This window comes from Rhodnius prolixus, unplaced genomic scaffold (assembly GCF_049639745.1).
Source record: "Rhodnius prolixus isolate KJV_2025 unplaced genomic scaffold, Rpr scaffold_2, whole genome shotgun sequence".
Classification (NCBI taxonomy): domain Eukaryota; kingdom Metazoa; phylum Arthropoda; class Insecta; order Hemiptera; family Reduviidae; genus Rhodnius; species Rhodnius prolixus.
The window spans coordinates 35,908,217-35,930,419 of record NW_027411592.1 but is presented as its reverse complement, the minus strand read 5'-3'; the positions used below and the strand labels follow the sequence as shown (position 1 = coordinate 35,930,419).

At 32.9% G+C, this 22,203-nt stretch overlaps 1 protein-coding gene and 1 long non-coding RNA gene across 2 annotated transcripts; one reads left to right on the top strand and one right to left on the bottom strand.

Annotated features, from left to right (window-relative positions):
• Window positions 1–9,189: 9,189 nt before the first annotated feature.
• On the bottom strand, window positions 9,190–15,277 carry LOC141449553 (uncharacterized). The gene is made up of 2 exons (XR_012455591.1): window positions 14,499–15,277; window positions 9,190–12,928 (listed from the first exon to the last, which is right to left on the bottom strand). It is a non-coding gene; the product is annotated as an uncharacterized lncRNA (long non-coding RNA).
• Window positions 15,278–15,504: 227 nt separating this feature from the next.
• Window positions 15,505–21,238, top strand: LOC141449552 (uncharacterized). Its single transcript, XM_074119097.1, has one exon. It carries the CDS (start codon window positions 17,003–17,005, stop codon window positions 18,893–18,895), a length of 1,893 nt encoding a protein of 630 aa, XP_073975198.1. The 5' UTR covers window positions 15,505–17,002; the 3' UTR covers window positions 18,896–21,238.
• The last annotated feature ends 965 nt before the right edge of the window (window positions 21,239–22,203 follow it).

Sequence of the window (22,203 nt, the reverse complement as noted above, 5' to 3'; positions counted from 1 at the left end):
TCTTATGCTGAACGCCCTGTATAAAGATTTACATGTGGCCTCTTTATTAAATATAAATAATTACGATCACTTAGAAAACATATTTCAGTTTTTCAATAATGCATTAAAATTGAGGAACATTTTAATAAATGATTAGTTTTGTTCCTATCATATTATTTTACTGTAGTTAAAAAGTGTTTTCGTTCGAAAGATTGTTCTCTTTTTCTGTTCCAGTGAATTGTAAATTTACTTTCATATATGTATTTATAAGAGTATTGTACTTTAACCTACCTTTATCAAATCTGTCATGCTGAACTCGGCTGTTATGTACATACGTGTACTCAACATTCTCAATAAATTATTATATATATATTATTGTACCACAAAAAAGTGTCTAAAAAATGTTTGAAGGAAAAAAAAAGTGTTTTTTGAATAAATAGATAAAACAAAAACAAAAAAAAATTTAGGTCATTTAACTTCGAATAAATTCTATGATAATAAAACTTCTTATAGATAGATCTAAAATGACATAGTTATAAATATCCATTTTGCTTTAAATTAGACTTAGTTTTTGCTAAATATTTATTTTCTTGACTCATTGATAAATATTTATTTTTAATATTCGCTTGCTATTTATTACCCCTGTAGGAATATTTACACTATTTAGGAAAACACACTTCTAGATTGTTGCTCCATTAAGAATCATTTATTGAAAAACAAGATTCAAAAGTAAAAGCTACGATCTTAAGGGGCGGTTAGTACAAGCTTCGAGCAAACTGAAAATCGAGGAAAATGGAATATAAAAGCTTCCTACGAAATTCAAATTTCGGTAAGGAATTTTCTTTATGCCCAGAATGAATGTAACATAATTAGCAATATTACCATAAAGTATAGTTGCTTAAACACATTGTCATTGCAGAGCCAAAGCGCCACGCCTCAAGGCCACACCCTTCCTAGAACGCCTCTTAACCATTATCCCAGTAAAATGGTTAAAATCAAAGTGACGCAGAAAAAAAAAGCAAGCAAAATCAGTAAATTTATAAATGAGAAGCTTAGTATTTACTATAGTGTTTCATCCATAGCAAAATGATATTGAAAGTACCATAAAATATGGGGATTATTTAATCGAAGGAATGAACTTTTGCTACATTTATTTAGACAATTAGAGAATTCTTAAATAGAAGCAGGGTGAAAAATAAAGTTGAATAAGAAGGTTGGCAGAAGACTTGGCCGTTACGACCGTTTATCTGCTTCGTCGGACCATAAGAGCCTTACAATGTTCACATAGTACTTAGCACTTAAACATGCTTAAGTGCTTCCAAACTACCTACCTCAGAAGGCTTCATTCAACTCTCTCTCCTTCTGTGAATGAGACATCTCGACAAAAACTTAGTCTTGAGGACGAAGTGAGCGCGGGTCTACCAACTTATACATTAATATATCCCTCACCCTGCCCGCTGATGCTTGCTAACAAAGTTGCGAGTCTGCGCCTAAAACATGCTAATGAAAAAGATTTTGCTTTTAAACTTTTCAATACAAATTCATCCAGAAGGAGATATTATAAATTATACGAAGTAAATTTTTTTTTTTTTAATGTAACTGGTTTTCTTAACAAATCGTTCATTGGTGATATTCCATTAAAGTTCTTTCAGCTAGCACTTAAAAGGGTGAAGGAAAATTGTGATGAACTGATGCCCTTTGAGTTTTTTTTTTCTTTATTTCTTCTGTTCTTTTATTTGAAAGGCCATTTTTTCTTCAAAAGTGATCAATTTGATTGCTTGGTTCTCTCAAGCTATGATCCTATACGCATATGAAACGACCAATCACTAGAAACTCGGCTTGTCTCTAAACGAATCAATATTACTTACTTTATTTACAGTTAAGTGTATAGTACAGATTGGAGCATCCGACAAGAACTACACACTCAAACTGCAAAGCCGGTATGAATATACACTACTTTAATTTAAATTTAATTTCTGTTAACATGATACTGTTGTTAGAACAATACATTATATTGTAATAGCACTCTTTTCAGAGCACCCTAACTGAATCCCTTTCACAGAACTTCTCTGAAACCAATTCCAGTTCTACGCATATGAAATTATGAAATATAATAGTCAAACCTGTTTCTGTGCGATATTTTTTAATGCGATTTTTTTCTGAGATTTTTTTTGTGCAATATTTTTTATGCGGTATATGTGTCGACATTGTAAATATGCATCAGTCAATTTCATTAGGCATGCCTCAATGTATTGTATAAACCACGCTACTGCAGCAATTGCTCAAATAAAATAACAAACTTTAAATTCGTGCTGTTAAGCGGTTTGGCCTGAATGTGTCATCAATAGGAATGTAACCGAAAGTATGCATATTATCTTCAGAAACCGTAGCGATAGCAAATAACATATGAGGAGAAGGTGTTGACACTTTCAACGAAAATGTTCTTATCGAAATGATTAAGGACGAAACTATAAATGATAGAGACATTATCAATAACAGATCACGAAGACGGACAAGAAGAACCGGATTCTATGACAGCGGATGAAATATATGCAGGGATCCAGCTTTATAGCAATTAGGAATAAGCATTTTCTTAAAATAGATAACAATTCCGAAAGAAGTTTGATATTCTAAATAGAGTTTCGATCGTGTATATCTGGCTATCGCGACGTTTACAAGCAGCTGATCAAACGACCGTCGACGCAGAAACTAATTACATGGTAACGATAAAACTATATCAATGCTAATAACTCCAAGTGACGAAAGCGATTACAAACCAGTTCATCGCAAGAATATGCGCGTTTTGGACTGAGACGAATAGTTTTGAAAATTTCTCCATATTTAAAATGAGGAATTACCTACATTTTTTTTTAAATGTTTCCATGGTAATTTGATCATTATTATTTCATTTGGAAAGCACTTCTCGCTATTTCGTAAAGTTTTGACATATTTTCTGAATGACACTTTTTCTATGCGATCTCTATCTACCGCACAAAAACTGGTTTGACTGTACTTAGTTTTTAGTTATTAAATGAAAGAACACCTAAGAAATCATTTTCGAGGCCTTTCTATAAAAAAAAAATAAAATGAAAAATCCAGATTATAAAAGGAAACTTTCCAAAGATAGGTTTTCTTTAAACTCAAATTTTTAACAAAATATTTAATTCACCTTATTTTTAAAAAACGATAGGACCGTACATTACTCGGGCAAGACACTGTAGAGCAGTGGTCGCCAAACAGTCGATCGCGAGCTACCGGTAGCTCGCGGGGTAATTTTGGGTAGCTCACGGCCACGCTCGGGTTGGCAACCCTGAGTTGCTTGTGGTCTGGCTGCAGCCCTTTCTACCACTGGAAATATTTGGCCTCTAGTCCCTAAAGAAAAATATCCAATTGTAACTCAAGTTGCATTGAGGTTGAAAGCTATGTTCAGCTCTACCTACTTGTGTGAAGCATCTTTTTCAAGTATGAAGTTCATAAAAAGCAAATATAGAAACAGACTGACCGATGAACATTTGGACAACTGCATCAGAATGGCTGCTACAATATACTCTCCAAACTTCAAGAAAATACTTGATGACCAAAAACAGTTCCACTCCTCTCATTGAAATGTACATTTTAACTTTTTGTTACACTTACTGTCAGTGTATGTTTGTAGAACTAGAAATGTATGTTTGTAGGCAATAAACGTGTGTTAATTCCATTTTGCGTACTTTCTTTCGTCCAGGGTAGCTCACTAGAAGATTTATAAATGCTAAGCTAGCTCACACGCTCAAAAGTTTGGCGACCACTGCTGTAGAGGGAATCAAATCAACCCCCTCAGAGGTTTCTTTATTTGAATTTTCTTAGGGAATAAAAACATATAGTGGTGGTTCATTTTTTTTTGTAATTTGTAATTTTTGTAATTTCTTTACACTCCTGTTCGACCATTTGGGGTCTGTAAAATAGAATAATTATTATACGTACCTACTAAAAAATATGTAAAAGTGTAGGCATCCGTTTAAAATGATGCCATTTTAGTAAATTGTGTTCTCATTAACATCAATAACAATTAAATGTGTATACAAAGTTCCAAATTTTAGAAAATAATTGACTGAAAGTGCCACGTAAAAGCAAAAATCTTTCAGTCTTTTTTTTTTTTTTAATGATGCCAACGATTTGCCTTCAAAACACTTTCGAAAATTTTCGCGGCAAGCCTGCTTCATGAACATATTTAGGTGCCTTAAAGTTCATTTGCTCTTTTCTGTTTGGGTATTAAACTTGTACAATAGAGAAATAAACAGATCACTTGATCTAATCTAAATAAAAATTCTTTAAAAAAAATTATATAATTTATAATTTTTAGTTTTTTAAGATATAATTATTATTTCTTTTTAATTTATTTTCTATTGTTAACAGAAAAGTTAATTTAATTTTTGTTTATGAGAATTGTTTTTAGTTAATTTTAATTGTGTGCTATAATTTAGAACTTTCATAAGTATGTTTGCAAATGTAAATATGGGTCAAACCCACTGTTATACAGGGTGATCCATTTAAAACGCACCAATCGCTAATAACTTTTTAGGAAAGCGAAATTTCGAAAAAACCCACGAAGTAAACTATATGTTTTTTTGGGTCTAGTTTTCAAATTTTCTACCCTCGATGCTGTATCTTTACTTTTGGCGAAGTTACGCTCAAAAACCTGTATGGGGTTTCATAAGGACCACTGGTTTTGACAATGATTGTGAAAACTAAATAAGAAACTGTGAAAAATGACGTTGACCTGGTTTTGATATGCCTAATATTTGTTGAGATATTTAAGATCAAAGTTACAATTTTTTCTATTCGTGAACGGTTTTCGATATTAATTTTCCACCAGAAATACACGTTTTGGGAGGTCCTCTGATCGCAAATAATAAAAATAATAATTTGTAAGTGGGAGATCCCTAGATCGAATCCCGCGTATGCAGTCATTCTTATTACTTTAAAAACCATAATACTTTCGCGGGATCGAATCGTGGGATTCGAATTCTTGATCTCCCACTTACAAAGCCACGCTTTTGACCACTAGACCAACACCCGCCCATCCCTGGAAAGATATTCTTACCCTAATCATAGCTCAAGAAATCTTGCATACGGGGTACATTAAAATGATGTGATGATTGCTTTTATTTGATGATAAAATAAATTTATCTTGATTCACCGAAAACCGTCACATTACACTACATGTTTTAAAATCTTCAATTATTATTATTTTTGTAAATAACATTTTTTGCAGTTAAAGGACCTCCCAAAACGTGTATTTCTGGTGGAAAATTAATATTGAAAACCGATCACGAATAGAAAAAATTGTAACTTTGATCTTAAATATCTCAACAAATATTAGGCATATCAAAACCAGGTCAACGTCATTTTTCACAGTTTCTTATTTAGTTTTCACAATCATTGTCAAAACCAGTGGTCCTAATGAAACCCCATACAGGTTTTTGGCCGTAACTTCGCCAAAAATGAAGATACAGCATCGAGGGTGAAAAATGTGAAAACTAGACCCAAAAAAACATATAGTTTACTTTGTGGGTTTTTACGAAATTTCGCTTTCCTAAAAAGTTATTAGCGATTGGTGCGTTTTAAATGGATCACCGTGTATACATTTTGTATCGAAACAGTGTTAAATAAATAAATAGAGAAATAAATGGTGGATTAAATATAGTAAAAATTGAAAATGTGGTTAAGTCCACAGTGCTGCTAAACTGCTCAACAACTAGTCTAGTGCGAGACGGAAAAATGAGTGAAGTTGAAATCTCTATACCGAACTATTTTCCTCTGATGCTGGATGAAAATCCAAAAAATCTTGAATTCACAGGTCAATACTAAAAGTTTGTAATGGAGCATAAAATTAACCTAATTGGCCCCTAACTAAGCTGCTCCTTTACATTTCTTTAATTTGGCCTTTCTCTTTCTTTGAAGGCAGAAGTAGGCTGGTTATTACTTTTCCTCACAAGGTAAGGGAAGTTTTTATTATCTTGCACACTGTTTATATTAGTCTCCAACTCAACGTTTGGCTTTCTTCTATTTATTATAATATTCTTCCAATAGTGCAATCTCATAAAATAGCATTCCGCTGTGTTTATCTTTGAATAACAAAGTTTTCTCTCGATTGCACTATTATTTTATTTGTTGTTTAAACAAGGACTGTCAACAATAAACGTCAACAAACATATGAAATACGTCAGTTAAAAGGATGTGAAAACACACAAAACAATATAGGGCCGATCTATTAGCTTATTTAATTGTCATTTAACAATCAAAGTGATATTTTAAATATATTAATAGTTTTTGTTTGTTTTAATCTTTTACTGGAATTTGCCACTGCAACGTTGTTGCAACAAGCAAATATGGTACCTGATAATAAAAATAAAAGAAAATCATGAGTAGAGAAGGCACTCAGTGGTGCCACTCCAGTAACGTGCTTTGCTCTCACGATAAGAGTAGATCACGAGCCCATCTTCTCTTCAATCTCCTTAGAGGATTACCTGGTAATGTGGAGGAAGATAGGTGTTCTATGAGAGGGTTAGGATGAGCTGCGGTAGTGGAATGAAATTTGAGAAAACGAGTGTTAACAAGATCTGTAATAAAAGGGATTTTGAGGTCATTATGGATAGTGAGGTTAGATACATAGAATGGAGCGTTAAGAAGTTTTCGAAGTATTTTTTACTGTAATGTCTGGAAGCGTATGAGTTGGAACGCTTAGTCGATCCCCATACTTCGATGACGTATGACCAAATAGGTCGCAGTAACAGTAGATAGTCTTTTGTTATATAGGTTAAGTTTCGAACGTTTGTCAAGTAGTCTGGCGAGAAGTTTGTAGCGTTGGTTAGTTTCTTGTCTTTTCAGTCTAGTATGGAGATTCCATGTCAACCGTCGCAGTCCAAGGTAGCGTACTTTGTCCACAGTTGGTATAGGAGTATAGGTTATTATAGTTAAATCATGTATAAGTTACATAATTCACTTTTTTTTATTTCAGCGTCTTTTTTGTAATTAAAAAAGTCAATCAGTCCTTTTTAGCTAGCTCTGCAGCAGATCATGCAATGGTGCAGGTTGTAGAGGCAGCCATGATATATTCAAACGCTAGTTGAAAGAACTGTCTAATTAAACTGAAGATGTTTTTTTTTTTAAAAAAAAAAAATAATTTAATGATTAACCAATTAACATTTTATGTTTAAGTAGTGCCACCAGAAATAAGAAGCTGGTAGTATTCGTTTCTTTCATTTTCTTCCCTTACAAACATAATAACAAATTTAAAGCTTCTAAACTCATGTGTGAAATATCCTTCCTGCAGTAATACAATTAAAACACTATCTCATGATTGTAGGTTAGGAAATGGTTCGTTTACCGCATTAGTGTCCAGTAATATTTTATATATATTTACCTGTCTAGTTCCAACTATTCAGCTCATTAATTACTTGAGAAAAACACATCAACAAAAACAGGTTCATGAATGATTTTAACGACTGTCAGACTAAAGAAAAATTGCCGTATTTCTGTAATTACTTTTACCTAAAGTCTACCGCCAGTATCTTTCTTTCAGTGGTAGCACCAAAAAGTGTGAAAGAAGCAAATGAGAACCTGGAGAAGGTTTCTTACTGGTTAGTGGTTACTAGTTACTTTCAGTAAGGATAACCCTTAAGCTCTTAACGTTTGAAAAATAAAATCCGCTATTTATTAAACGTTATGTTTTATGTAACTATTCGGGATTCATGATAAGAATATTGAACTATTCGGGATTCATATTGAACTTCACATTAACGCTGTGACAAGCAAGCGCATGAACTTGTACATGTATTATTATTTTATTATTAAACTGTTTAAATACAGATGTTCCAATATAACAGTTGAAGTTTGACACACTAAACATAAATAATAAACAGTATGGATTACTATAAACCTAGAAAATAAAGTACATAATTTTTATAAACATAATAGAATATTCCAAATATTGATATGATCTTCCTCCATTTTTCTTTCTCTATTATAAAATAAATAATTTCAAATAAAAAGAATATACATATACAGGGTGACCAGAGTTATATGCTCCACCCACTTTTTTTTTAACGGCGGGAAATTTCGAAAAAATAAAAAACACGTATTTAATCATTTTTAGTCTAGTTTATTTTCAGTGATTTTATTAAACCCCTGTATCTCGAGTTACAGCATCCAACTTTTGTTTTTCAAATGGAACGTTCTATTTTTTGTTGCATATTTTTATAGTATTTGAGCTCCTAAAAAAAAACAAAAAAATAATTTTTGAAATCGGTTAGATTTTTCAAAAGTTATGGTAATTTAAAATATGAAAAAAAAATTCAGTTTATTGTCAAAATTACGTTATTTTTTTTAAAGAATCTGTTCAAACTGGGCACAATCAACGGATAGGCAAGCCAAAACTCTAGACTCCCACGCTTTGCTTGTAGCAGCACTTATGGTGGCGAAGTCAAGATCTAGGCAGGCTAGAGTTATTCGACGTTTCAGATCATCGATTGAAGCCACGGGATTAAGGTTACTGTACACTTTATTTTTTTAGATATCCCCACAAAAAATAGTCCATTTAGGTTAAGTCCGGAGATTGAGGAGGCCATTGGATGGGACGATGAGGCCCTAAGCAATTTTCATGGAAATTTCTGTCCAGGTAACCTCGAACCACTCTCGCCGGGCAACCATCTTTTTGAAAATACATATCTAGCCGACATTGTAGATGAACATCTTCAAGTAGAACTGGCAAAATGTCTCTTAAAAAAAAGTTAGATACCTTTCACCAGTTCTCTCTGTAGAAGTATGGGCCGATTAGTTGATTTCCTAAAACTCCACACCAAACGTTTGTAGAAAAACCAGAACTTGACTTCGCCACCATAAGTGCTCCTACAAGCACAGCGTGGGAGTCCAGAGTTTTGGCTTGCCTATCCGTTGATTGTGCCCAGTTTGAATAGATTCTTTAAAAAAAATAACGTAATTTTGACAATAAACTGAATTTTTTTTTCATATTTTAAATTACCATAACTTTTGAAAAACCTTACCTATTTCAAAAATTATTTTTTTGTTTTTTTTTTAGGAGTTCAAATACTATAAAAATATGCAACAAAAAATATAACGTTCCATTTGAAAAACAAAAGTTGGATGCTGTATCTCGAGATACAGGGGTTTCAAAAAATGGGTCAATCACTGAAAATAAACTAGACCAAAAATGATTAAATACGTGTTTTTTATTTTTTCGAAATTTCCCGCCGTTAAAAAAAAAGTGGGTGGAGCATATAACTCTGGTCACCCTGTATACAATAATGACATGAACTAAATCAACTTTATAAGAAAAAATTAAAGTTGCGTCAAATTAAATAAATAAAAATTTAAATTAATAATAGCACAATTTTTAAAACGAATACATAATGCAGCTAACTAAATGTTAAATTGTTAAATATTTAATTAACTTAGAGAGTATCCCTTAAATGGAGAGCTTTCACAGTGAGATAAAATATATTAGTAATTTTTTCCAAGGTATCCTCAGTTAATAATAACAAAAAAGGCTCCGCACTACCAGTAAATATTTCTCCCGGAGGGAGACAAGTAATGGGCAGGCTAAAAAGAAGTGGAATAGGTCATCTGATTCCTTCAAGTTACAAAATTCACAATTATTGTTTACATCAAATTTAAATTTACGCCTTTGTATAAATACGAATAGACTCGTATAGACAGATATTTTTTCGAGGCCAAACGAATTTGGGCTATTAATTAGATTTTGCTAGTATGGATGAACTTTATTGGCAAGATTTGAGTTATCTACAGTGGAGAGGGTAAACAATTTTTTAAATAAGACATTTTTATAATAACAAAAAACTTTGTTAATGTATTGTAAAGAGCTGTCAAAAGTGCATTGGGGTCTTAGGACAGGATGCATTGCAGATATTTGTGCCCATGCTACTGTTTGGTGCGCCAGTTTCGACTGAATGCATAAAGCGGGCAAAAATAGAAGAAAAATGAACAGACTGATGGGGACTTGGAATGATGAAAGGGTATAGGATGATATCTCATGTTGCGGCTTGACAGCAAAAGAACTTGCTTTACAAGGCCTCCTCATTGGCAACAGACCTTGCGCTGAGTTTGACGTAAGTAACAAAAAAATTGAAGATATTAATACTGAAGGCAGTCAATCAACTACGCATCTCTAATAAACACGAATTGTAGTCGTACAGAAGAATGTGTTGGAGATCGGCATTTGATGTCAACTGCAAGAGTCAGCAGGCTATTGCAGCATTTTTTATAGTTTAGGTCCATTTAGCTCTATAACAGCATTTGAAGTTGGCAGTTGTGCAAATTATAACATGGTTACTCAAATCAAAAAATATTTTAAGAGAAAGCAAAAATTATCTTATTTTTTTAAAATAAATGAAAAGAATTTTGGTTACTTGGTTTGGATTGTTACTATTTTTAGCTTGGAAAAGAATTCTTGCTCAAATACCTATTCTCTATTCTTGTGTAATTTAGTGCTGCACGAGAAACGAGACAAATACCGAGACCGAGACCGAGACGAGACTTGAGCAACCGAGACGGAGATCGAGACATGATATATATCTCGTCGAGAAATCTCGGTCTCGCCTCGGTTTTACAAATATTAATTTTTAGCAACAAAATTATAAAATTGTGTTCTTTATTAATAAATAATCATTACGGGTATTGAATAATTTTTTAAAAGATACGATTTTATTATATATGTTCAATATTACTACATCTATTTGACTACGAATTACATAAGTAAAGTAAGCAAAGTAAAGTAATCGCCTATTTTTCAGGCGGGGCTTTACGTCCAACTACCAATTAGGTGTCGTGGACGGAGGCGACTAGCAAACATACTTTACTATAAATTTCTTTTATTAACCATTAAATAAAATCCAAGGCCTAAGACCGGGAATCGAACCCAGTACCACAATACACATTAGCTTCGCAGGTCTCACACCGCTCGGCTACCGTGGCGGCCCCTTTCGAATTACATAATTTTTACATAAATTCACTAAATTTACTATTCATATCATTCATTCATTCAATTTCATAAATTTCACTATTAATAATCTAATACTTTGAACTTAGATATTATTTGAATTATATTTTAGAATTTTGGAATTAGTGAATTTGAAAAAAAAGACTATCGATGCACCTAAAAAATATTGCCATAAATTTTCGTTTTTAAGATACTCTTTGCCCAAGCATTGATACATAAAAGAGCTTTTACTGAGTCAGAAGTTAGAGAAGATCTTCTATTGGTCATTATCATCGCAGCTTGCGAAAATAATCTTTCAGATGGCACTGAAGTTGCACAGATGCTAAAAATATCTTTCGCCATTCTAGACAAATTTTTGAAGGAATTCTCAAGTGTTTTCCACCATTCTAAAATCTCAACGTCTTCTGGTGCTTGGTCTAATTTTGAGCAAATGGTGCAAAAATATTGATGCAGTCGTCGTCGTTGTCAAAAGGTGAATCATCAGATTCTTTATCTTCACCAACAGCCATAACTAATGGAGCGGGAAGTTTGTTGGGAGGTGTATTTTTTATTTCACGAATCGACTTATTATAGGAGGCAGATATGTTATTTGGGTCTTTTATTTGGCGCGTTTTTAACATCTTTTTGAAATTATATAAAGATATATAACAGTAATAGTAACATATGATGCATTGAAGTGCAAGTAGTTGTCTTCTTTTACACACATTTTCATTACCAATATATAAATTAAAATAATTATTAGAAAATAATAACATTTTTTGAAAAGATTATTAATAGCAAACCACTTTTAATACTTAAACAAAAATTCAAAAAAACCAAGACCAAGACCGAGATATCTCGACGAGACGGAGACCGAGATCGAGACTGCATAAAGTCTCGCCTCGTCTCGGTCTCGTGCAGCACTAGTGTAATTATAGCACCAGTTGCACTTGTTAGCATTCAGAAAATGAATGCCAAAAAAAATATATACTCTATTGTCAAATAAATAAATGTTACAAGTTTAGTCAAAATTTCTTCTAGTTACAAATATTTAATAGCTTCTTTTAAATTCATCTCATTTTATATTAAACGTATCCTCAGAAACATAAATTGTGCTTTATTTTAAAGTGCTCTTTTATGTACTGAATAATCAACTATATAATTTCTGGAGTAATTAAATTAGCTGGAATTTTTTTTTCAGCAGTAGAAATTTAGAGGAGAGTACAAGGTTTCTCCTAGAGTTGTAATTAAACAGAGAACACAAACTTCACCCCTGATTAAGACAGCGATGGTACACTTAATGGAGTGTGTTTTTTATTATATTAAGAGTGAAGGATATGCCTTGGGATTTGTTTCTATTGACCTTTTATTCTCCATTTGGGGAACCAGGGTTCAAGGACATTAATGGAGGTAACAGGGTCTCTATTATGGGAGTGGATGGCAGTACCGTCTGTGAAGGTGTATTTGAAGGGAGGGCTTGCTTTACTTCAACTTGTTTCCCTAGCTGAACTTGAACGAGGAAGGGATAGAAAGCGAAAGAGGAAGTGGCTTGGATAATTTGGAAGAAGCAAGCTGATGGATACGATTTTAGGATAATAGATACTGGGAAGCACATTCTTAAGTTCTTGAGCCCTTGGTGCTGCATCTATAGAAGGCCAGTAGTCCAACTTAATGTTTAAATCTTATAGCCTCTTATCCATTAAACAACAATATGTATATCTTTGTAAGATAAGGGTAGAGAAAAGCCCAAATTATCGTAATTCACTTTGTAAACATATAAATGTTTGGTAGTTTCCACTAATAACGTTTTGCCGTCATAAGCTGGAGGAACAATTATTCTCCTATTCATTTCAGAAGTCTTAAATTTATGGTTTTTCCAATTAAAGACACTTTTTCTACAATTCATGTAATAGATTTTCCACTCACAAGGAAACTCTAACCTCCAGTCAGCTTCTGAAAAAGAAAAAGTTGTTTGTTGAAAAACTGCTCTTAACTTAAATGCTGGCTACATCATTTTAGTGCTATAGAAATATTGAGAAAGTAGAGTAACTTGCCCGCCCTATGGTAAGAAAATTAACCCAGTAGTGGGCAAACTTTTTCATCAATTTGCACTTCTTCATCAATCTTGACTTTAATCTATCACTCAACTCAAAAACATTCTCATCCTGTTCTAAACCCAATGTGCCTTTTGAGAGCTCTTCGTACACAAACTACTGCAGCCAACTCACATAATTAGACTTCAAATATAAACAATAACTGAACTCCCAAAGTTTTTTTTACAGACTTTTTTTTTATCTAATGTTAATTATATTTACTGGAACAAGAGATCCCATTGTGAACTTGTCTTCATACTGAGCTCATGTTTCGAAGTCGGTTGTTAACTGGGGGCAACAAATCATTGATTTAGCTTTAAAAAAAAACTTCACCGAAAAACCTATTTACTCTACGTCGTGAAGATAATAGGTTAATTATGTGATATGTGAATCTTAATTACTATAAAATTTATTTGTGGTCTCCTCACTCTACCCAAGAACATGGATCATTGGCAAAGAGCTTTTTTTGTCCCTGAACACCAACACTTTCAAAACATGGCGATACTTTCTTTGCAAGAACTAAGAGAAAGTAAAAACTATGTATCGAACAAATTGCTTCCGTAAATAGTAAATAGCTAGATCTGATGCAATAGCTTCCGTAATAGCTAGATCTGATTGTAAAAGTCACAAGACTTGCTTTTACCACTGTTTATTTGAATATTAAATTTACTTTACTCTTGCAATTTTTACTACATAAATAGCCGACTTCCGGGCTAACTTGGCATCAATTTTGATAACTGGCAACCACAGCAAACTATAGTTCAAGATCTAGCTAAACACGCACTACAGATAATGAATATTTTAATTTCTTTGCCATGTATGTATTTATAGTAAAACCTTTCTAACTGTATCATATTAATAAATATTATTCTATATAAGGTAAATATACAAAATTTCTAAACATTTCATGATGTAATTAAATAATTAAGATAAATATTTTCATAAATATTTACAACTTCTATAGGTATACTTTGTACTTTGTAAGTTTAGATATATATACATTGTATGTTTTATAAACTTAAATAAACATTCTAAGTTTAATAATTAGGTAGTAGATTATACACATGTTCTCTTTAAAGAAACAACTTCCGAAAAATTAGCTAAAACTAAAAAAAATCTATTCAGCAATATCAGCTGAATTCCATACAGAGAAAATGTGCAAGTACAAAAGTTAAACAAATGCAGTTCACTAGTCCTTTGGTAATATACCATCACGCTACTGATCTGAAACGGAGTTCTATCAAGAATGATGTACAAGACAGATCGAATAATAGTGGAGAAGGTAATCTTTCGGAAATGGCTCATATGGATGTAAACAAGCTCTTCATGTCGACAAAAGCTTTGCAGCAATCAGTTACGTACTTAATACTTATTAATTTTGGACAAGTGATAAATAATTTGCACGAATACAAAATAATTTTTCTACTTACATGAAAGAGAAGGATAAGAGGAAGCAGTTAAGTGGTCCTTAAAGACGAACAATAAGCTTAGGAAGATAAAAACTGTCGTCAAAGCTTGGGACTCTTCTTCGCGGGATAACCGCAGGGAAGAGGTAATAAGTGTTAGTCACTCGCATAAGGATCGGCCATATCCGGTTGACCCACGGTTACCTCATATGTCAGGATAGCTCTCTCTCACAAGCAGTTCATGTAATGAACCCTTGTCAGTACGACATGTACTTGTAGAGTGTTCAGAATATGATCAACGTAACAGTATTCCGGACTCACTAGAAGAAGCCTTGGCAAAGACCCGAATAGAATAAATAATATAATCAAGTTTTTAAAAGAAATTAATATATAGAAATCAAGCAAATAAAACATTTTTAAAATGTATATATAACTGTATATAATTGTAAATAGGTATGGATGTAATTTGTAGTGTGAATGAATCTTAACTTAAAGTATATAGCTTTAAGATGCGGTTCCATAAGTGTGGTTGTTTAAGAAAAAAGGTAGTGTACGAAGTTGGCATATGCACTGCCACAGAACAGCAAAGGGCATATAACCAATAGGTTAAGCGTCATCAACTTTGGAATGGCAAATTCTTGTGGGAAGTTTTTTATTTTTGCAAAACGACGCCCAGAAGTTCTGATAATGACAGTCAAAAAATTGGGTCAAGTAAAAAAGATGAGCAAGAAAACTTTCTAGCAGAGAAATTTACTGAAGAAATAATATTAATTAATTAATTTCTTATTTGTGTCTAAATTTCGTTCTCCTGATATTTCTGAGTATTTCGTTCTCCTAATAAATGGTTGAGTAAGTACTTCAGATAATGCAGCGTATTCTTAATGATATTACTCGACCCAATCAAACAAGGTCAGGCAGAAAGTTCGAAGCCAATTAGATGAAATGGATAGGTAGCGCAAAGTAGGGGAACAAAACTTTTCTAAAATTTGTAAAATACAACTTTTTTTTGTTAAACATAAATATAACCTTACCATTTACTTTCCAATCCCAGTGTTCAGGAATAATACCCTCTTTTTCGCATAAACGTTTCCAGACTGAATTTATATTTGTATTATAATACCACAATTTACATATTGAAATGCATTTTAATACATCATTTAAATCTAAATATGACAGCACTTTTTCAAAAATGTCAACATTTGTAGACAAGAAATCCATGTAATACGTATTAGAACCCACTGTAATATCTGAAATAGACAGGAAACTAAATGGGGTACGGATCTATTATTATAGCCTTGGCAATAGAAGGAGCTAAACTGTATTAGTTTATGTGATGGTAAATAATCACACATGTGCCGGTGAGTGAGCTCCTACCACTTTATCACCTCCTATTTCTACATTGAGTCACAATAATTGTGACTCAATTATTATTGGCAGCCTGAATAATTATAACATGAAATAAATAAACAAAAAGACTTTGTAATGAATATTCGAAGTTTGTGAAAAGCCTAGAAACCATTTTCGAAAAGTAAACAATCTAGAGGTAAGTATTTGTGATTGAGGATTTCTTTATTTTTAATTCTATTTTATTAACACAAAAAATACAGAAAAGTGGTATATTTGAGTGATTTAGATCAGATCTTAATTGTGGCATTTGTACGTGGTTACTAACAGTATATCAAGACTGAGGGAGAGGATTAGTTGAATGGTTAGCACACTGGATTCCCACGCGAAGATCCCAGGTTCGATTCCAGCTAAGAGTTTTTTTTTTTAGGAGTTTTTTATACCTCGCTTACTGCCCAGTGATTTTATGAGTAGGCTGTATCAATCAAGAGAACCCGGTGGCCCGCAGTGCTCTGAAAAAGCTCTGGGCGCCATAGACTTCAGATGTTGATGAGCCATAAATAAAACAAAAAAAAATCAACACGGCAATTGCCTCTTTTGACGGCATGCAAGGAGACAGGACTCATCTTTAGCTAATCTAATCTGTATAAAGGGAGAACTGTACATTTTCACGACCAGTTTTATATATGTATAGGGGATGATGTGGAGGGATGGGACACAGAAGGGATGGGACATTTAGTAAAATTCAAAATCTACTGTGTAAATTCCCACTATTTTTAGTTCAGATGTTGGCAACACTGTTATTTCATTGTACAGTTCATTGTGGTGTGTGAGCAGCTATAACATTTTGGACAAGAAAACATTCTTTATAACGTAAGTACATGTGATTTATTTTGCAATTTCTTTGTAAGATTGTTATTTTTAAAGTATTAAATGCAGAGTAAAAATTACTACATAGTTTAAAAGGTCAGAGTTTCATGAAATATAGAGGAATAAGTGTGAAGCCAAAATGATCACAGATTGTTTGTTTTGGGTTATTTTATTCTGGTAGTGCATTGCAGGAGGAATGGGACAGAGCATTGCAGAAGGGATGGGACGCTATTTTAGTGATAAATGTTGTGTCCCATTCCTCCTGCACACATAGGTTAAGAAACTAATTAGTGTGTTTTATCATTTTCAGTACAATGGGTCGCTTTTGGGAAAAGAAAACTGAAAGGATTAGGAAAAGCGAAGCACAGATTAAAGCTGCATTAGAAGAAATTGAGCGTGGCAGATCTATTAGAGAGGTGGCATCTTTACTGGGATTCTCCAAGTCTTCTCTGCAAAGATACTGGGATAAGAGGAAACAGTTTGCTACCATAGCTGGCTTTCAGTCACAGAGAAATTTTGTGCCAAAACAAGTTTTCACGACTGAACAAGAGACTATGCTAGAAAATTATTTAGTAAAATCTTCTGAGATGTTCTATGGTCTGACAAATGAACAAACTCGCAAAGTTGCTTATCAATATGCAGTCGCTGTGAAAAGTGGCAATATTCCTGAGACCTGGCACACAGATGAAATTGCAGGAAGAGAATGGCTGGTTGGGTTTATGTCAAGGCACAAAAAATTAACATTACGAAAACCAGAGAGCACAAGCTTGGGCAGAGCAGCATGCTTCAACCAGGCAAACTTGGATGCTTTTTATAACAACCTTAGAGAGGTGTACCAACAACATAGTTTTCTTCCTCAGGACATTTGGAATGTGGATGAAACTGGCGTAACAACACTCCATTCTCAGCCAAAGGTAATCGCTTCTAAAGGATCCAAACAAGTTGGACAAATTGCTTCCGCTGAGAAAGGCAAACTAGTCACGGTCTGTTTCTTCATTAATGCTCTGGGAAACACAGTACCGCCAGCATTTGTTTTCCCACTAAAGACTTTCAGAGAGGAGAAATTCTTTGGATGTCCACCAGGCAGTAAAGGGCTCGCCCATCCCTCAGGATGGATAACAAATGAAAACTTTTTAAAAGTTTTAAAGCACTTTATTGACCATGTAAAGTGTTCCAAAGAAAAGCCAGTATTGCTACTCTTGGACAATCATGAAACTCATGTAAATATTGATGTTATTAATGAGGCGAAGAACAATGGTGTTGTTTTGTTGAGTTTCCCCCCATATTGCAGTCATCGCCTCCAACCTCTGGATGTGTCTGTCTTTGGTCCATTTAAACAAAGCTACAACAGAGCCTGCCAGGATTTTATGATTCGGCCTGAAAATGCAGGGAGACCAATAAATATTTATCACATCCCACAGTTAGCCACAATTGCATATAATAGAGCCTTCACAAGGCAAAATGCTGCTTCCGGATTTGAAAAAACTGGTATCTGGCCGTTCAATAGCCAGGTATTCACAGATGTTGACCTGAGACCAGCTACAGTTACTGACAGGCCTGCAGAAGAAGTAGCTTCCAGTGCTGCTCAAACCATTAACAATCAGGAACCCGGCAGCTCATCATGTAATGTCATAAACCTCGCTGATCAAACTTCATCGCAAACATCACCAATTCCAAGCACTCCTAATAATCCTTCGAGCTCTGCAAAGTCTGTAAAAAGCACACTGCCAGAAGATGTTTGTCCTTATCCAAAAGCTGGACCTCGGCAAAAAAGTAACAGGGGAAGACAACCTGGTAAAACAAGAATTTTAACAAGCACCCCCGTCAAAAAACAAATTGAAATGGCTGCAGAAGAAAAGAAAAAGAAGGAACAAGCACAAGAAGAAAGACGAAAGAGAAAAAGGGAGAAAACAAATGAGTCTAGAATAGTGGAGAAAAGAAGACCTATTAAAAGAAGGTTGGATGAACTTGAACAAATAACTGATGATGAAGATGTATTTTTACTTCACGATTCTGATTCGGAATGGGCAGAGGAAGAAGAAGATTTAGATAATGTGGCTATTAAAGAAGGTTGTCATGTTGTGGTATATATGTACCACATGTATATAATAATCAAGAACACGTTTAAACAGAAACAGTTAAAAATCAAACCTACGCGACACCTAGAATACTCAAAACTCAAATTCAACAATTTGATTCGACCTTAAGTAGCAGCAAAAAAAGTAAAAAAAGGTATTTAAATTGGAAATGAGATATTTGGATTTAAGTCCTGCTAAAAAAAATATTTTTTTTTTAATTTTAATGAAAATCTCTTGTCATAGAATAATACTAGAATGAAATTTTGGAAAAAGGTTTCGGCATTAAAGTTTAAAGAAAATAATCCAGCTTTTTTGAGAGTTAAGGATCAACTTAAAAAACCACACATTAATTCTGAATTCCAGATTTTTACCACGATATATCAAGTTTCTATTTGTATGAGCTAAATTTAAGTTTGAACTGCTTGTGCATTTTCGTTTATGCAATGTCAGAATTTCTCCAAGTACAGACTGTCTCAAAACAAAATTTGTTACTCTCAATGAATAGTCGGTTTGAAAACTCTATCTTTATCAAACAGCAAGAAGGGATCGATCAAGGTCTTTTTTGGTTACACAAAATAATCAACGTATTATCCGTGAAAACTTTTAAACCCTAGCAATGATCGAATCCTCATTTTCTGTATAAATCTGAAGGATCAATATCAATCACTCATGGAGAAACTTTGAATCAGATATTAAGTATTCAAGGACGCTTTGATGGAGAAAAGTGAGAGAGTCCTTGATAATATGGCTTGGTGCCAAGATGGCATCTTTATTAATGGAAAATAAAGTAATAAGTATTTTTTTTTGCAGCAAAAACCCTAAGGTAAAATGAATTTCCAAGCAAAGCCTTTTTTAAAAGAAATATATAAAAATGGCAGTTTTACTTAGCTTGCACAACAGTGATTTAAATTGCCACATTTATTTTTATTTCTTTACTCAGCTAATGTAACACCAAGTTATTCTATTTACTCTGTAACAATATGATTAATTGAATTTTGCCTCATCAAGGTAATCTAAACATTAAAATTTTATTTAAATTTTTCTGAGGTCTTCTAAAAACGTGTAAGAAAGTGACCTCTGTGATGCCAGAAATATGGCTAAGAAAATTATAACCAGTTAAAAATATATTCAAACTGAATATTTAAGATCTTCAAATCTCACGTAATGCTTAGAATCAACGTTATAATTTATTTCAGTTTCACAATTCTACATTATTTTTTTTAATGGTCTTTTAAGCTTGAGAGAAGCCTCTAGCATTTCTCAGAGTGAATATTCTTTCCCATGATATCGAACCTATATCTTAGGAAAGATATAATTGTTTAAAATATTTCAGAACAATTTCCAAATAATATTTTTATAAGTAAGAGTCTAAAATTAATAAATCTTGCTGTATTTAGCTAACTGTTGCATACTTTCCTAACCATTCTGAAATATGAATATTTCTTTTTTTTTTGTTTGAAGGGTGGCCTATTGCGGACTTGGAACACAGCCAGAGCCATCTATCGATCTTTACCTTAATCGTGCGCATCAAATACATTTTTCATTTATATTGATTTCTAGCCTTCTATTGCAGTAATTGTTTATTTCATTTCAGTAATTACGCTCTGAGGTCTTGTTTATTCTACACAAACAAACAGCCACTTCTTCCCAAATGAACTTCATAAATATTATCTCGTGTGAAATCCTTTATTTAATTTCAAACTTTCACTCGAAAAATTGTATAGTATTCTTGCTTATATTTTTAAAATTTCTCTTATTTCTCCATAGATTAAGCAGCAAAAATTATAGATATATAAAAGAGAATTATTACTTTTTTGGTGACTGATTCATTAAACCAAAAGGAAAAAAGATTATTGCCAATTTCAGTCAGAATTTTTGTATTTCTTTTTTCGAAAAACTGGTCCCTACGTCGATAGCTTTGAAAAAATAAATGTATTATGACTGAAATTGGCAATAATCTTCCTCCCTTTTAAAATAAAAACAGTTAAATAGATTCTTACTTTATAAGAATGCAATTAATATCTGAAAACATCTGAATAGTGACAATTATCTAAATGCGAACGAACAGTAAAGCAAAAATTTAGGTTTAATTGCTGACAAAAAAATACAAAATTCTGAATGAGCAGTAAAACAAGTAGAGATAAAAAAAAAATCATAAGTTTACAGTTAAGAGAACTGGGTCCGGGAAGGGGCACATTAATACCTGCTAGTGGTCCCAGACCCTAATTTTGGCGGAGCCATCCTCTGAAAACTTTGCAGCCTTTGCAGTTATGCGGGAACATGTTGGCCTAAGAAGCAAACTTGATTATTTACCTATGGCTTTTTTTAAGAATTTTTTAAATAATAATATTAGTATAATATTAATTGAAATAGCAAACAACAAAACGGCCCAGGATGATGCAATTTTAAGCACAATCAATAAGGGTAAGCAGACACATTTTTAATTTTCTGAAGAGCTGTAAGGGATCTTTGTTTTATGATATCTCCCCCCTAAAGTCCAAAGAAAATATAAAATAAGTTGATGAGCCGGGATATCAAAAACAACCTCACAGAACATTATATTGAAAATACTGTTATCGCAAGGATATTGGATATCAATGAAAAGGAAATTTATTTGTTAATATGTAAACTAAAGTTCTTACATTCACCATTTATGAACTCTCATTAAAGAGTTCATAAATTAGTTAAGAGAAGTTAACATATAACTTCAATCCAAATTTTTTTTTTCATTATGCACATTTATTAAAAAATAAATCAACATCTGTAAATGGAATTTTGTTTGATTATGTTTTATTGCAAATTTTTTTATATACATCTAAAGTTAATAACATTTCAGAGATTGTAAATGGAATTTCTTGTTACAACAGCCCGTATCACTTTGTAAGCAAAACATCAACCTATACGCACCTAAAACTTTTCACCTACCTTATCCAAGTCACGTGTCCGATTAACAAACTTAATTTATTGGCAGTGTGGCTGGTTTGCGTGGGTACTAGCAAGAAATTCACCAGATGGTGTAGGTATTTTCGATCTGGTTGGCATCCAACAAACTGTTCACTTTGTTTTGCCACTCACTATGTTTTGCCTTGGGACCCGATATGAATTGCATTTATCTTTCTACATCTACAATTACTAAACCTCCATTAGGCCATACATTTTCTTCCTTGGTACAGTTTTTACTATGAAATTTCTAACTTAAATACGATTTGCGTAAATGCTGTTTCTGTAAGGAAGAAAATCTCATTCAAACTAATTTATCTCATGTTATTCACAGTCAAAATACAATTTACATTTTATATAAAACTGTACAGTTTCATGAATTTTAATTTTATAATTCTGTAGACGTTATATTCTGTATGTCTTATATAACTCACTTAATTCTTATATAATTTTAGATAAAAAGTCGAGGTGGATGTAACAGCCGCAGAGCATTTATT